The following is a 17,438-nucleotide window of genomic DNA, read 5'->3' as shown; positions in this document are numbered from 1 at the left end:
AGAGCGTCTGTGACTTAGGCCCGTACAGGGGACCGGAACTGGTGTGAACTCCTATGGGACTAGTGGTACAATCAAAGAAGGTGCACAATTTTCGTGATTGAGTCTTTTTACGGGCGAGATTCGGGAATATGGGATAATCAAACTCTTCACGCCTACGGGTTCCAATCACTGATCTTTTCTAAACGGAAGCTAATTCCGGGTTTCCCTACTGCGAACGCAGACATACATCCGGCTGTCGCGCCGGAAATACGTCTGCGTTCACAGACTAGGGTTTCTCAGAAAAGTGGACTTCCTGTAAGTTTCGGCTACAGTCACGCAACTGACAGCAGCCCCTCGATGATTTCTCTGAAGGTATGGTGTAATGGATGATATCCCATGATCGATAAGCTAATCAAATTTCTGGAATTACGTGGCAGTGATCCAGTTTTTTAATAACTGTTAAATAATATCCAGCTTTGAACTGAATTGACATATAACTCTATATACATAAAGTACCCGCTCTTTACTGACAAAATGAGCAAGGTTTGTTAATACTTATAGTTAGTTTCTATCGTTGCATTCGCTACGATTGGTCAGTTTAGCACGTTTATATAATAAATTGAAGAAAGCCTTTGGAGCAAATGTGCTTTTTCTTTGAACTTTGGCTACATTCAAAATCAGTTCCCTTTCAAGGTTTTTTAGTTTTTTCCACAGAAAGTTTCTGACATTTTTTTCATAACTTGAGGAACAAATTTCCACACACTCAAATCTTTACTCAAAGTAGTAACCACCCAACCTTGGAGAGCTGACAAGGCTGACTGAACTTGGGCTCGTCTGAAAATAGTACGGGGCTCCTTGAATTGTAAAGCTTTCTCTGCGTCTAGGATCACTGTCTTCCTTCTTATACCGGCCAAAACGTCCCTTTTCCTGATATCCACTTCTACATTCAAGGAACTCAATCTTATTTTAAGATCAAGCGTTGAAAGCGCTGTGAAAAACCCTTTATAGTATGCTTCTTCCATTGAAATTTTGTCATCGACGACCACGTCATGATGAGTGACGTCATCTGCTTTTTTCCCTGGCTTCTCAGTTGTCAATACCTTGAAAATGGTACAGAAAATGTTGATGATAGCGGCTTGTTTTCCCAGTTGAATGTTCTCCATGGCAGCAAGAATCAGCTTCATTCCGCTTTTCACTTGTGGAGGGACGAATGCACAGACAGCGGCAATGAGGCGACTCTTGTGGATTTTCATTTTAATCTTGCCTTTCTCTGCATCCAACGCGAAGGAAAATCGTACCAGTTCCCTTCCCTGACACGTTCTTCTGACGCTCACAGAATAATCCTTGAAAAGTAGTTTTGCCTCAAAGCTGCAAAGGGGCGTATCTTTCATCTTTTCCAGATGTTCTCCTATGCTCACGATTTTTCCCTGTCCTTGCTGAAAAGAAAAGAGCCTTGTTTAATTATAAGTGGAAGGTTTCTACTATTCATTCACTTTAATTTTTACTGAGTCCTCTATACTCCAGTATACTAGTATATATCAGGGTTCTCACCATGATTGCATCCTCAGGCACAAGAGAACACATAGTTCATTTAAGTTTATTGATTGCCTCACACACACAAATACACTCTGTTTTTTTTTTTATAAGAACGCCTAATTTTGGAGCTGAAGCTGAACGTTCTTATATTTTTTTTGCAATTTGAGGCTGAAAACGTTCTTAAGATGTTCTTAAATTACATGGTATACACTACACGTACTTAAGTAAATCACCGGACGCGACCAGGAAACCTATCAAAGTGCATTGCCTGCTGATATATGGTATCAAGAACTGCTGATTATGATAAACCGAGATGTCTGTCACCATTGTTAATGTTATACAAAACATGCCCTTAAGTATTTTGGTTAATTTACATTTGTTACCTTGATTTTGTATACAGATTAGCAAAATAAAAACGTTCTTAATAGACTCTCAGCCTGAGGAATGTTCTTAATACGTTCTTAAAATTTTGGTTAGTCTCAAACTCGACGTTCTTAAAAAAAAGGTTCTTATAAAAAAAACAGAGTGTATAGCGTGCCACGAGTCGTTTTGGGGAGGAGGTAATACGAGTCTCCTAAAAACGACTGCGTGAGAGAAATACAGCATTAACAAATTAAACATTAACGAGGCAAGGTAGCCCGTGGAAGCCAATAAGGCTTATGTAACGGGCTACCTTGGAAAATTCTAATGTTAAAAAATAATTTAAGGTGGCTCGATAGTCTAAAAATGGTCAGTTTGACAATGTAATTCTCAACACTCTTTTATAACATCAAGTCAGTTCAACTTTATCACTGTATTAAGCAGGTTTCACTGATTCATTTGCCACCCATTGTAATAACCACACCCATTTCCGAGGGTCTAGAAGTGTCTCAGTAAGACAGAAAAAGGCAGAAAATGGGTTTTTCAGAAAGGTACAAAAGATAAACAACCCAAAAATATAGGTTTCCAAAAATACAATTTTTGGCGATTTTTGGCCTATCGAGCCGCCTTAATAAGTCTGTCATCGGCAGGACTATCCATCTTAATATATGAATATTTCTAATAGACGAAAATTATCATTAGAATAAAAGGTGAAGAGGAAAAACAAAAGAATAGGAAAAAAACTGGAGAAAAAGAAAAAAGCACACTTAAGGTACACCTAAAGAAGTAACATGTTTCTATATTAAGAGAGAAACCTAAGTTTAGAAGTGAAAACAGCAAAACTAGGAGCATTCTGAGCCTCAGAATTATATAATGTTAATTTAGGTCCTTGAAAACAGAGTTCAAACTTCCTTACATTTGTTCTACAGTAAGGCAGACGGAAGGAACTCTTAGTTCCAGTGTTATATGAGTGCACGCCAGAGTGAAGTAAAGACATTTCATCAAAACTATTAGGAAAAAGACCGTTTTGGTAAAGATATGATAACTTTACCTATAAAACATGAATAATGATCCTTCTCTTGAAAGGAACGCTACAGAAATGGCTTTGTTCCAAGAGCACTCCGCCTTAAATGTTAACAAGATACGGCACATCTTTTAACTTTTAGTAGATTTTGAAGTTGTACCTTTCTCGTATTTTTGCATTTTTCTTTATTTCTATGTAAATCCATTGTATTTTTATCCTTGAAGTGGATCTTAACCCCTTGATCCTCTCTTGATCTTAATAAACTGTTACTATTACTATTATATGAGTTTATTTCTTTGACACAGGAACATATAATTTTAAAAGCAACTTGATCAATCTGTTTTCGACGTATTCTTGATCGCCGTGCGTCATTTTTTACAAAGACAAATTCGTGAATGTTAAGTCATCGTACTTCATTTCCCTACAACGTTGACTGACACGCACCGGGCCAATTTCTCAACAAAATACTAAGTTTGTCACTTACCATTCAGGGGCCAGGGGACAGATTTTACGAACTCCCCTTAAGTTAGATATATCTTTAGTATTGTTTCTTCACAATAGACTATTGTTAACATAAGAATAGCCTATTGTTCAGAAACGATACTCAGCCGGAATACATCTTTTAAAAACTTAGGACAGCCTTCCTCGCAGACGCTCTTTTGGCTCACGCAATAAAACGCAGCTTACGATTGGCTTTTTATTACACAATAACTAACGCCGATTGGCTTTCCAGTAATTTTCACGCGGACTCCGGCTGATGTTTGCTAACAATAGGAAAGAAATGTGCCCGTCGTTTCAGCAGTCGTTCGTTGAGGAGGAAAGTTTGCGTGACGAGCTAAAACGTTTGCGAGGGAGGCTAAACTTAGATTAGGAAAGCTTGGTGAATTTGGCCTAAGGAGCTTACCAGGAGTGTACAACTGCGGAATTAAACCTTTCGTGGAAAAAAATAATTTAAAACCTATCTCAATGATACCGATTCGGTAAAATAATCCCTTGCTTAGTACGGCAGTGGTTAGTCCAGCCCTGTCCCCCCCTCCCCCGCTCTTTGTCATTCGTGACAGAGCGGGGGGCGGGCAGGACTGGAATAGGGAGTGGTACGCTCCGAGTAATGACCACCTCAATAAAAAAAATGAAACTAAGTACAACCAGCATAACAAAACTATTATTGTAATCAGGCGTGCATTTTGCCTCCAGTTATTTAGACATTGACCTCACAATCCCTCTCACAGTGAGGAATGGACTAGCTAAAGCCTGGTTTTTACTAGCGACGCAAACAGTCGCAAGCACAAGCGCAATAAAGAGTACGAATTTCACCGTGAAAACGGCCTCGACGCAAGCATAAGCACAAGGGCAAGCAATATAAAGCTCTTCAGCTTGTGCTTGTGATTGCGCCTATGCTTTCGTCGCTAGTAAAATCCACGCTTAACTATTGGGTTGACATGGCCTTGTACTGTAATTCTGTGCCGTACCTCTTTTTTCTCTTTTAACCCGTTTTTGTTCCGCCGATTAGGCATTTTTGCTCAGTGCATTGACGTTCCAACTTAACAGTCACTTCTAGTTGCTCAGGTTTTGTAAAGTCTTTGCTGCCTTTCCGTCTAGTGAAGTCAAACAAAAGTTCTTGTTTAACCAAAGATGTACGGCTTAGTGAACTGTTTATCCAGTGAAATGCCTAAGTAACTCCAGTCTTTCGTATTTAAATCAGCCAGTAAAAATAACACACAGTAGATTCTTTCCATATCAGGCCAGCAGGTCAACGCCGCCAAAGGATAGCCACAAAGCACCATTATAGATACGCGGTATCGCCCTCGAAAAAACACCGCAACCCAAAAGAAAATTTAATCAACTATAGATCAGGACAATCTCATGCAGGAAAAGCTTTAAATTGTTTTCAACGTTAGAACAATTAAACTCTAACAAAAATATCATTGTTTTTAAGCGTGCCCGGAAAAATAAACTGAAGTGTTCCGGCGTATCAGGTCCTTTTACAATTCTAAATACCGATCAGTATTCTTGAAATAGCGCGGACCTACCTGAGGTTGACTTCTATTGTTGGCCCGCAGTGTCAGCAAATTTTCTTGCCGTTGTTTTGCACTGTTCGCTCCGCTCACGCTAATAATCCTCTTCCTTAATTCGTTTCCTTTGCCGAATTTTATTTTCCAACTTGCCGGCTGTTTTTTTCCCATGGTGCTGAAGATTCCCCCTTTTCCAATCACTTCCATTTCGTCTTCAGTTTGTCAGTCACCCTCTGCTAGAAATTTCAAGGTAAGTTAAGTTCTCGATCTTTACAAGGCGAGGATGTGTATATGAACTCCACTAAGTATCTAATATTTATACTAACCGTACTTAATAAAATGTTTTAAATTCGAGCCAAATCTGGCTAACTTTATCCTTGTGTGACCGAAACACATCACAAACTGTTTCCGGTCATGCTATCAACATCTGACTTTCGGATTAATAAAATTTCCACCATGTTTGGCGTTTCAGTTCTGTTATTAAGCCGTGGATGCCAATGTTTTGTTTGTTTCTTGCATGCTGCATATCAGCCTCATTTTAGTTACGTGAAAGTTGATGATTTTACAGTATTACCGAATGTTATTCCATACAAGGTCAAAATTTCTCCAGCTGGTGTCCATACCCCACGTTTTACTTTTAGATGGCGGAGCTGAGAGAATTCCAGAATTTGTCAGCTGATCGGATACACTTTATGGAATATTTGCGCCTTTTGTGATTGGTTTGTATTGAAATAAAAATCATGTCCAATCCGAGTAAAATGTTGTTGTAAATGGCTTGAAACCAGAAGTCATATCATAAGTTAGTCATAAGTAAGTCATGAGTAAGTCATGTTATAAGGTACATAAATTATGATATCAAACAGCCCTTTTCGGGACTATACTCACCGCCTAAAGATGATTATAATTTTCGTACTTGTCAAATGCTGTTGTTGTTATTGCTGCCGAAAGATGAGTGTTTTTCGTCGTAAAGATAAAAGCGATGTAAATATATATAAATAAATACACTAACTGAACAACAACAAAAACCGGTAGAAGTATGATGAAGGTATGTAAAAAATTTCAAGTCCTTATTTGCAGAAAAGTATTTTGGCTGAATGAATAAATTTACGAATGAAATCTTATATCATGCGTTTCATGTTCTTTTCCACAAAGGAAATCTTTGAAATATACAGAAAAATAAAAAAAAATAGAAAAAAATTCCAATTTTTATAGCCATCCAGTAGTTTCCGGAAGTTGGGTGACGTAAATGGGGTGGTAATTTAGCAATTCATTCACCCCCCTATATGCCGGCTCTTGGCAAATTTTCTTCCTTTTCCCGCTGCTTAGTTCATGCGACATGTCTTACGATTCTTATAGTGATTCAAGGTCGGTATTATGCTTTATTTGTCTCATTTAACTTCGAAAATATTCTCATGCATAGAACATTATGTTAAGCTACGCCTAGGCTGTTATTTTGTACCATCGAGGTTGGTGTACGACTTATTTTTGAGAGAGAAAATTGTGTCTTAAAGAGCGATTTGTCTCTCGTGTCCGCCATCTTGAACCACGTGTTTCAGTCGGCTATTGAGCATTTCTAAGGGGAGAGTGTGGTAATTCGTTTGACTTGATGCTTGATGTTTTTCCATAGAAAACCTGACTCCGAACGGAGTAAAGACGAGAAAAATGGCCCACAAGGAATGGAGCCTGATTTGGATATCGAGGTTCGTTTAAAAACCTGATAACTTGAGTTGAAAATTTCTTGAAATTTCCTCTCGGGTGTATTCAGCTTAAAATAAATGTGAGAGTAGTTACGTGTATTTTTAAATGGGTTCTCGTCTACTTTTTCTTTAACACAGTCTAACTGGGATGACGTTGTGGACAATTTTGACGATATGGCCTTGAAAGAGACGTTACTTCGAGGCATCTATGCGTACGGGTGAGTGGACAAGTTCAATTGAATATGAACGAAGTTCATTGAATGAGATCAGACAGGGATTTAATATTGTTATACCATGTTTTGATGATTACAGGTTTGAAAAACCTTCGGCAATTCAACAGAGAGCAATCATGCCTTGTTGTAAAGGTTGGTGAATTTTAAACTTTCTTTCTACATTTGAAAGAATCCCTTAACAATAAATTATTTCAATGAATAGCTTACGGAGTGTCACTGGCCAGCATTCTGTTATAGTTAGCATCTTTTAAGTACCTATCTATTTCAGGCGACGTTTTCTGGCAAAATAGTGACATTTCTTCTTGCTTTCTGAAGCCTCGCGCGAAACTTCTTGTTTGGGGTAGAAATTTACAGTGATACTTGAATGATGACGTTGCCACTTGCGAAAAACGGCAACAGATAGCGTGAATGTTGGAAATAGTTACTTGATTTTGGATAATATCTTTGTCAGTATATCCCAGTTACTTTAGACAATTTATGCATAAATCCCATACAGACATTATAGTAACATAATATTAGCTATACACTAGGCCTGGATGCAAGTTCTGTGACCAGAAAGAAAATCAGCCCTTGGGCAATTGCAATATTCTAAGACCCTATCTACACAAATCCATTTTTTATTGTTTTTATTTTTCATTCAGTTAGTCCTTCTGTCCACATATATATGCATGAAATCGTTCCAAAAACAAAGGGTGCAGATTTCCTTTGAGATGATCCAGATCAGGACCAATAATCCAAGATCACTTGGATCATGGTGCATCAAAGGAACCGAGGAATCCTTGCCCAGATTGGATTCCTCAGTTCCTTTGATGCATCATGATTTGCGTAATCTTGGATCATTGATCCTGATCAGGATCACACCCAAAGATTAAATCCTATTAGTGCCATGGGCAGATCTAATTGGCCCAGTTGTACACTCCTAGAAGTGCCAGCGCCAGTGCTCAAGTCTTCGCTGTATGGTCGAGGCATTATGGATTTTGAGCTTTTATTGAAATTGATTGGGTATTTCCCAGACTACCTTTCGGCATTGTCACATACGCTTTTACGCTTTTTTGGGACAACCTTTGTCGAAACAGTTGTATCTAAACGCCAGTTTACACAGAAGGTAGAAGGGGTATCTTCCCTGATGGGTCATGAGAGAGCTCCCTTTACATGCATAGAGCTTCTCATGAGACCACATTTTTTGACTTCACTCTTTTGCTTTTTTGTTCTTTGATAAACAGTAGTAGCATAAGGACACAAACAACACAATAAACACTTTTTAGCCATGGTCACACTGCAGACTTGACTTATTGCCAGTTCCCCTACAGAAACAGGATTTTGTAAGTGTGACCGACTTTACCTCAGGTAAATTACCTTGGGGAAATTTTATCATTTGAAGCTTGGATATGTCAAGAGAACAAGAGAGTTTCCCTTGACAGCTATCCCTAAGTGAGAGTAGGGGAAAGTTGAAATCCGAAGGAAGCTAACCAATAGTTGCTCAGCGCCTAATGCATTGACGACTGAAGCAGGATTACGATTACGTTTCAAAACTGCATGTACTGGTAAGCATTGTAGTACAACACTCACACAAATGTGATCAAATGTTACCCTCTCAGAAACTCAGAGATTCTCTTTCCACCACAAGTTAAAAGTTTGGAAACAGAGAATGTTTTTTATTTAACATGAATGGCAATGGATTTTTTCAGGATTTGATGTCATTGCACAAGCTCAGTCTGGTACTGGGAAAACTGCTACATTCTCAATCGCAATCCTTGAGAAAATTGATGTGTCTCTAACCGGATGCCAAGCTCTTGTCTTGGCCCCGACCAGAGAGTTGGCTCAGCAGGTATAGTATATTTAAGGACGATGCCTACTATTGTTACTGCGCATACGTTCTGCGCATCTAGAGATACTCGGGTTTCCTAGGGGTGGCGCCTGCTAATACAGGAATATTTTTGCGCGGTTTAAAACTATGCAGAGAAAGCACAACTTAGCAAACGCTTCTGGTATCACAAAAGAAAATTGGGGGTAACCATGCATTTTTCAGAGATAATTAAGCTTCAATTTAGGAAAAAAATCCCATACATTGCTTCATATTTTGGCACTTTTTAGAGATATTATTGCTTAATTATCTCTGAAAAATGTGTGGCTACCCCCAATTTTCGTTTTAGATTCCAGGAGGCCTTCCTAAGATCTGCTTTTCCTGCATAGTCATAAATCGCACAAAAATACTTCGATGTTAGTAGGCACCGTCCTTAAGTTGTATTTATTGCTGTTTACATCAGATCCCATACTATCCTTGCTGTCTCCTGGTACAGCTCTTATATTATATTTTACGACAAGATGCTTACTGCTGATTTCAATGCTGTGCGACCTTTGACTGTCAATTTGTGATAAACCTATATCAATCATTTCTTGCTACTAATAATAAAGAGATCTATTTTCTACCAATCAAAACTTGTGTACTATTTTCATATGACAGCTCTTCAATATGACAAATTTTTTTGATAATTTACGAGGTTAATAATTTGATACAAAAGGTCATTGAAATGAAACTGGAACTTTAACCCTCAGTTAGAGTAAACTTTTATTTGTTGCCCTCACAGAGTTTTGGCCCAGAATGTTAAGTATTAACTGCGTTTAAAATTTTTGTTGTGTTTACAGATTCAAAAGGTAGTAATTGCCCTTGGTGATTACATGGATGCCAAGTGCCATGCCTGTATTGGCGGAACCAATGTCAAGGAAGACATTGTTGTTTTAGATAAAGGGGTTCACACTGTCGTTGGTACTCCAGGCCGAGTTTTTGACATGATAAGTAGGAGACATCTAGGTAAGTATGTCTTAGAAGGTATTATTATGAGACTGGCTACATGCTGTCGCTCCAGCGATTCGCAAAGAACACAGTCTCTTTTACTGATGTTTCCAGACTTTAATTAACTTCAACTTATCTCTCAACACCGTGAGAACTAAAGATTAACCTTTTAATATTTTTTATTCGATTTATTGTTCGCCGGCGAACGATAATTTTACTCGCTCGGTACAAGAGGAGAATAGCCTATGTTGGAAAACAAACGACGCCAGATACAATGTTTAATTGAAGAGGTTTCTGGCATTGGCAGGTCTCAAGGAGTACCTTTAACATTCTCTGGTAATTTCTAGTAAACTTTGTACTCTCAAGGTACTTAAATGCAAGAAAAATAGGTTAAAAATGTGACATGTTCATATCTGCCTGTAAAACAAATCATTCATTGCATGCAACCCACATTCTGCCAATTGTAGTGAAATATCCTGCCATCGATGTGGAGGGCAATAAAAGGTTCCCAGCTTAAATTCTCAAGCTACAGCCTGGCAACATAGTGCATTTTTCCTAGTTTAAGGACCAAAAAATGCGGAATATTTGACCTTGTAACGCCACGGGGGGCCAACTATCAATGCAAACACAGAAAGAAATACAAAGGTCTCTCGCTGTTCTTAAAAACAATGTGTTGTTGTTGACAGTTCCTGTTGCTATAGTGTTACAAAATCAACCCAGAACAAGGCGAACTCAAAAACATGAAAATAAAAAGAAAGTTAAAAGGGTTAAAATGTTTACAAATTACTCAACTGTACAAGATTACGCGGATGAAAAATAATTGCTACGCTAAACAAAAGGTAAAAATTACAGTTTACCCAAATGGATAAAAACAACTAAATGAAAACGCTAAGTACAGTGACATTGACTTGCGTTAATATAAATGAAAATTAGAAAACAATACAAAGCAACAAAACTTAAGTTACAAGCGTCGCTAAGTACGCGTACGCTAATTGAAACATTAACTCGTAATAACAAAAGCAGCGAAAATATTTACCTTGGTGCTGCCTTCGAATAACTGAAACGATAGTTTCTACTGTAGCTTGGTGGACTTTAACTTGAACTTTCTTGCACTTGAATCTTTAACTTAACTTGGACTTTTACTAACTTCTTGAACTTGCTTTCGACTTGTGACTTGTGACGAAAAAACTAAAACAGTTTGACTTTTTACTTAATTTGCGCTGTCGCGTGCCCTGTCGTGATCGTGTCGTGATCGGCAAGAGCGCGCGCTATTTTAATTACGCTTTCTAGAAACTTCTAGATAGTTCTATGAAAGACTAAAAACGTTACTTACGGAAAACCATTACTTAAATAAGCCGATTCCTAAAATAAATTACCGGCTTTTCTTAATCAAATAACAACTTGAAAAAAACGATAACAGTATAAACAAATGCTGTGACTCTCACGGTTTCTTGCGGTAGCTACACATGCGGCGAAACTTGCATCAAAGTTTCCTAAGGAACATGCTTTTTTGTGATGTGGAAATGTGGCCAAAATAATGTAATTAAGAAAGTAAAATGCAAGGCATCATCATCCAGGGCCCAGTTTTTCGAAAGCCGATTAACCCTTATCCCAGATTAAAACTTAAACGAGGTTTTCAACTCGCTTGTTAAAAATGCCTTTCAAATGCTAATTTTAAGCTTATTGTAAAGAGAAGTCTAAGTCAAATTTAAGGGACTAAAATCTTTTGGGAGAATCTTTTACTGATTAGCAATTAATTCATATCAAAGTTCATGTTAACCCAGGATTAGCTTAATCAAACTTGAATAACTAGAACCAGCAGTCCTCACCATGAGCAAATTGGCTTTGTTGTCTTACAGCTCTCGTTGTTGTCAGATCGTTTTGCCCTCTACAGTGCTTGTTCATGTCTGTTCCTAGCCTTCCTAAACTTAAATTAGAAAGGTCAGGCCAGACCCCTGTCATATGAGAACATCTTTTTTTATACTTTAAAGAAAGTAAGTTATTTGTGCTTTGTGTAATGTCTCGGAGGCCTAAGCTTGGAAAGTGTTTCATCTGTCCTATTTCCAACATCTCAGCCACTTAAGGAAGCTAACATTTATTTAAAAAAGCAGAAATTCAAGATAGCTAGTACTTTGCATGTTACTGCAACAATTGGCATCGAAGAAAAAAAAAAGATTGATTACTTGCCTTAAATGAATAAGAATATATGAAACATATATTTGAACTGTGGGTGAAACATCAATAGAAGGAAGACCCTCGCAGTGTCCGAAGACCAGCATCGCAGAGTTCATGGGTTTGAATCCTGCTCAAGCCTGAATTTTTTTGCGGGCTTTCTTTTCACAACTGCTTGAAGTGCACCTAACCCCCCAATTTTTTTCTGCTTAAATAAATCTTTGCACCAGTTCGAAACGCATTGAGCCTTTTTGCGCCTTTTTTCAACCAAATCTTGACTTTTTATAGGCTGTAAAAGTTACAAAATCTAGCCATCATCTGTCCCATGACTGAGCTAGTAAGGGGCATGGGTCTATTCCTTACATGACGTCACAAACTGCTTTGCATGCATTTTCACAAAGACTAAAAACAATGCAAATCAGTTTGTGACGTCAAGTAAGGAATAGACCCATGCCCCTTACTAGCTCGGTCATGGGACAGATGATGGCTAGATTTCGTAACTTTTACAGCCTATAAAAAGTCCAGATTTGGTTGAAAAAGAAGCTAAATAGCGTAATATGTTTTGAACAGGTGCAAAGATTTATTTAAGAGAAAAAAACATTTGGGGTTAGGTGCACTTTAAGTTGGGTAAATAACTGTGAGGGTCTTTCTTGTATTTAATTAAGTACATTCTATGAAGCATGTGCAGGTAAACTGTGATTGTTACAATAATAATTTATTATCGTGATCAAAATAGAAAAATAAATTAATAATAATAATGATAGTTTTTATAACAAAATAAAATTTTATTTTTAAAATCTTTTTTTCAGATCCCAAATATATCAAGATGTTCGTGTTGGATGAAGCTGATGAAATGTTATCAAGAGGCTTCAAGGATCAAATCTATGACATTTTTCGGAAATTACCTACTTCAGTTCAAGTATGATAATTTTGTATTCATGGCTATTTCCAAGTTTAATCCAACTGTGCAAAAGCAAGAGGATCAAGCAATATAATTAGGTCAAATGTTTTCATCATCAAACATATGTAATAGAATGACTATTAGCAAATAACTAATAGTCATTTTAGTTACATGTGTCCAAATGCCAGTTGTTATTTCCAGCTCTAAATATTCAGAGTTTGTGCTTCCTCAAAAGGGTATTAGGTCATACAGTGTAAGATAGCCTGACCTCTAGTTGAATAGATACATGGAAGGGACAGAATTGTGTCCAACTTATGGAGATATCTGTATTTTGGGGGGACCAAATGAACTGCCCTTCATAAACTAGTGTCCATATACAACTTTAAGGCTCAATTGCACTTAATTATGATTAAAAGGAAATTGAAAATTTTAAGTAAATGTTGTCATCGTGTGTAGTCAGAAAGAAGCTTAAGTTCTGACATGACAAAACAGACATTTGAGTACACTTTTTATCCTCTTTAATCCTCGCCTCATGCATTTACAGAAATCTTTCCCATACTACAATGATTGAAATCTAATTATAGTTATTTTATGATACACGTATTTGCATGTACAAAACATATTTGTGAATAATTTTATTTTAATTCTCTCGCCAGGTTATTTTGCTTTCAGCCACAATGCCTGCTGATGTGTTAGAAGTGACCAAAAGGTTTATGCGTGATCCAGTGCGTATCCTAGTTAAAAAAGAAGAGTTAACCCTTGAAGGTATCAAGCAGTTTTATATCCACGTGGAGAGAGAGGTGGGTTTTGGATTTCATACCACTAACAACTTTGCAGACAATTTAACCTTTTACTTGCACAGCAGAGCTGTTATTAAGGGCCATAACCCATGACACTTGTTATGGCTAAATACCCACAAAAGACCCTTGACTGTTGTAGGTTCAATTAAACTGACAAAGCAACAAGATTGTTAAGGGTGAGACGCTCGATGCAACATACATCTGAAAACTTAACAACAGTCCTGCGTAGTCAAACCGGGCACAAGTAACAAAGCATAGCACACTTCTAAGCAAAGAAGTCCACGAACGTGACAAGTCAAAGCCTTCAAGGTGCTATGTTACAAGGATCTTTATAATTCCTTGGTCATGATTTTGTTTTAGGAAACAAACTTCAGTGACTTCGTAGGACATGGTGGCAGAACTTGAAAAAGAAGTGCAACATTTGATCTGTTATCTTGATTGAAGCAGAAATAGTGGTTTATCTTAACTGGCCTTTAAACTGTGTTTTGTTCTCTAGGAATGGAAACTTGAGACTCTCTGTGATTTGTATGAGACATTAACAATCACCCAGGCTGTGATTTTCTTAAACACAAGAAGGAAAGTAGACTGGCTTACAACGAAAATGTTGGAAAAAGACTTCACAGTCTCAGCTATGGTATGTTGCTGCTGATACAGTGTTAAATGATTTGTCTGAGATAGAAATTACATCTGCAAAAACAATGGCTGTCACAACAAAATAAACACTCTTAGATTGTGAACAATTAAATGGGAATTTCGTTCTTCTTTCTTCTAGCCTCTTAGGCGGTCCATTGTTAAGTTAGTGGGAAAATTTGACTCCAGGCACCAAAATCTCTTGCTGTGAATGTATTTTGAGATGGTTGAGTGCCATTAGTCAGACATTAAGTGATTCTTTCAGACTTGCATGATGTTTTTTACTGCAGTGATGCCTAGTTTATTTGAGGTTGTTCACTTGCATTTTATAGCATGGTGACATGGACCAGAAAGAGAGGGATGTCATCATGAAAGAATTTCGCTCTGGTTCCAGTCGAGTGCTCATCACTACAGACTTGTTGGTAAGTGCAGTGCTTTTTTCTGCTTTGATACATTGTCTTTTGGATGCGAAGTTGCCTTCCCAGTAATAACAAAAAGTCGTGTTTCCATCTTCATCATCCTAATGCGGTCCTTAATGTTCTGTGAGCCTTTTTGTGAAATGTCAATGGATTATTCTGATTAGAAGCCATGTAAGAGAAAAAATTGTGGATGGCGATCAAACCACAAGGCCAAGACTTTGTACTTAATTTCACATGCGGTACATCCATTGTGTAGCATGGTGAGAATCCGTTGTAATATGTGTAATGCACTAACCGATTTATATTGTTAGTAATGTATCGTAAGCATTCTATTTTATTAATAATGTATCGTAAGCATTCTATTGTTGAATAAAAAAAAAGCATGGTGAGAATCAGGGTAGATATTGGTAGAATCTTGAGGGCTTTACTGAGTTAATCTTGCCACGATTTTCATTATGAAATTTTGAAGGAACTTTTCTATCAGGGCTGATGAACTATGAAAACCACTGTGTTTATTAAGTTATGTATGATACAAACAAATATTTTGAGCCTGAAGCCTCAACTTGACAGTGTCTTGTCTTATCCAGGCACGTGGTATTGATGTACAACAAGTGTCCTTGGTTATCAACTATGACTTGCCTGGAAACCGTGAAAACTACATTCACAGGTAAGAAATCATGTTGTTTTTCTTCAAAGGGTGTTTTCTCTTGAAAAGGTTATATCAATTCATGGGTTGTATTGATGAACTCTTAAATAGAAATCACGCCTTGTTTGGGGCTATGTGATACTAAGAATTATAGATCTTGCTGTTGCATGCCCTGGTGATCTTGTGTTTGATTGTTTTCAATTTAAAGCTATCAGAAAAGAACAATCTAAACTCACTTTGACCACAAATAGAATTTAAAATGATTTGTACTCCAAAGGCTAATAAGAGATAATTTGGCAAGTTGTTGACATTTAAACCTGCCAAAACAGATCTTAACTGGTGGGCTGCTGTTTTCTTAGGAAATCATTTGTAAGGCTAACCTATCTTTGTTTTATTCACCATGGCTACTTGCTCTTCTGTTTGAGAAAATAAAGAATGCCAAGCGACGAGTTTTGCCAAAATGCATGGTCACGTCACAAAACATTAGATTACTTATTCCAGCTGATTTTAGGACTGAACTATTGAGTAGTGAACTGCATAGCAGCTTCTAATCTTTAAACAACTCTGTTTGCAGGATTGGTCGTGGTGGCCGTTTTGGTCGTAAAGGTGTGGCCATCAACTTTGTGACCAACGAAGATGTTCGTACATTACATGATATTGAAACATTCTACAACACAACAATTGATGAAATGCCAATGAATGTGGCTGATCTTATCTGAGTACTTTAGCTCGCAGATTCAAACAATTGTCCACTAAAACAAAGAAAAATTGCAAAAGTATCAAACCACAAAAAAAAGCAATGATTGTTGTCAAATCGCACTGACCAGGACAGTGCGAATACCTACACAGGATATGTCAGAAATAAAAATGTATGCGTTTACAACGAATATTGAAAAAAATTATTTTTGTGTGTGTTTGTACACAGCGTCTATAACAGAATGCAAATGCCACACCTAACACAAGGTGATTCTAGTTTTAGGTAAAAATAAAGAACTTGTATTTAAAGATTTAGCTTCTTCGAGGTTTGGCATCTGCTGTTGTTTCTGTCGTTGTAATGTGTTTACCATCAGCTTTGTACATTGACCATTATTGGCTCTTAATATTTTACGTAGGATGGACATGAGAGTAGGTAGGTTATGCTGTCATGCCCACCTAGTCAATAAAGCAATGTTCTTAAACATGATTCGTTGAGTTCTTTTTTGTGGCTGTTCTGCATAAATACCTTCCCTTGTTGAATCAGATGACTACTTACATATTGATTTGCTCTGCAATGTCCTCACGAGGTGGAGGTACTCACTGTAGTTGCATGCAGGGAGCTAGCCTGTTCCAGGCTCCTAGAGAGACGCGCGAAGGAGAGGGCGAGTTCCCCCCTCGTTTTCGTCAATCCTCGCACTCTCCTTCACGCGAAGGAGAGGGCAAGGCCCCCCCCCTCGTTTTCGTCAAACCTTGCACTCTCCTTTGCACGTCTCTCTAGAAGCCTGGGACAGGCTAGCAGGGAGCCTCTGCCCTTCTTGTACCGAAATGGTTCCCGTTTGATTCTAACCATTTTGAATTTGAAAATGGTGTCATAGCGCATGGCGACTCAGAAACGTCGTTCGATTTAATTGTTTATATTTAGTTATCACCAAACCATTTCTCGAATTGTTCCCCTTTTACGTAGATAAAAGACAGATTTGTAGTCTTTTCTTGTACTTCAACAACAAGCCAAAGCCTCATTCTCTTCCCATAAAAGTGCAAACTTTTGTAAATCGTCATTTCATCCGTAAACTGACGATGGCACAGGAGTTGCCGAAACATGTCTTTCAAATTATTTAAAAGTCTTGTTCTCTTCATTAAGATTGTTACAAAATTGCTGCTTTTACGTCCTTTTGGTAATTCCAACTAGAATTTCCTCCCAGTTTTAGCCGCCATTTCGGCTCGCATCCCGCTTTGCGAGCATTTATATAACTGTCATGTTCAGTTTCGTCACTCTTGCATTCTACGGTGGTGAAAGACCAACCCTGTTTCAGAACTCCTTCTGCGTTTTACCATAGTTAATTGGGAGAAGAGTTCATGCATGACCCCATGAAAAGGGTGGGGTCATACATGAACTCCTAACCGTTAATTGAGCAACTATGGTTTTACTTTCTTCTTCACTTCTACAATCCTTGCCTATTTCTGTTGAAAAGGTTAGAAAACAAGCCTGGTATAGCAATTTTTATTGCTTACGTTTGCTTGCGCTTTTGTTTGTCGTTT

General features: G+C 37.8%; 2 protein-coding genes across 4 annotated transcripts; one reads left to right on the top strand and one right to left on the bottom strand.

The window, feature by feature from the left end:
• Positions 1–179: 179 nt before the first annotated feature.
• On the bottom strand, positions 180–5,659 carry LOC146449519 (uncharacterized). 3 transcript variants are annotated; one of them, XM_085101573.1, is made up of 3 exons: positions 5,238–5,659; positions 4,930–5,142; positions 180–1,415 (listed from the first exon to the last, which is right to left on the bottom strand). In XM_085101573.1, the coding sequence occupies exons 2-3, from the start codon at positions 5,116–5,118 to the stop codon at positions 678–680; spliced, it is 927 nt and encodes a 308-aa protein (XP_084957699.1). In that variant the 5' UTR covers positions 5,119–5,142; positions 5,238–5,659; the 3' UTR covers positions 180–677. The 3 variants fall into 3 exon arrangements, with proteins under 3 accessions (XP_084957699.1, XP_084957700.1, XP_084957698.1); XM_085101574.1 differs by lacking the exon at positions 5,238–5,659 and adding an exon at positions 4,369–4,494 and having other exon boundaries at positions 4,930–5,056; XM_085101572.1 differs by having other exon boundaries at positions 4,930–5,659.
• A 556-nt stretch (positions 5,660–6,215) lies between these two features.
• On the top strand, positions 6,216–16,386 carry LOC146449518 (eukaryotic initiation factor 4A-I-like). The gene is made up of 12 exons (XM_085101241.1): positions 6,216–6,276; positions 6,539–6,611; positions 6,747–6,826; positions 6,921–6,973; positions 8,530–8,669; positions 9,488–9,653; positions 12,617–12,726; positions 13,365–13,508; positions 14,005–14,142; positions 14,471–14,560; positions 15,145–15,224; positions 15,778–16,386. Exons 1-12 carry the CDS (start codon positions 6,248–6,250, stop codon positions 15,920–15,922), a joined length of 1,248 nt encoding a protein of 415 aa, XP_084957367.1. The 5' UTR covers positions 6,216–6,247; the 3' UTR covers positions 15,923–16,386.
• Positions 16,387–17,438: the final 1,052 nt, after the last annotated feature.

This window comes from Pavona decussata, unplaced genomic scaffold (genome assembly GCF_977016875.1).
Source record: "Pavona decussata unplaced genomic scaffold, jaPavDecu1.1 SCAFFOLD_602, whole genome shotgun sequence".
Classification (NCBI taxonomy): domain Eukaryota; kingdom Metazoa; phylum Cnidaria; class Anthozoa; order Scleractinia; family Agariciidae; genus Pavona; species Pavona decussata.
The sequence above is the reverse complement of the archived record's forward strand: the minus strand, read 5'-3'. Positions and strand labels throughout refer to the sequence as shown.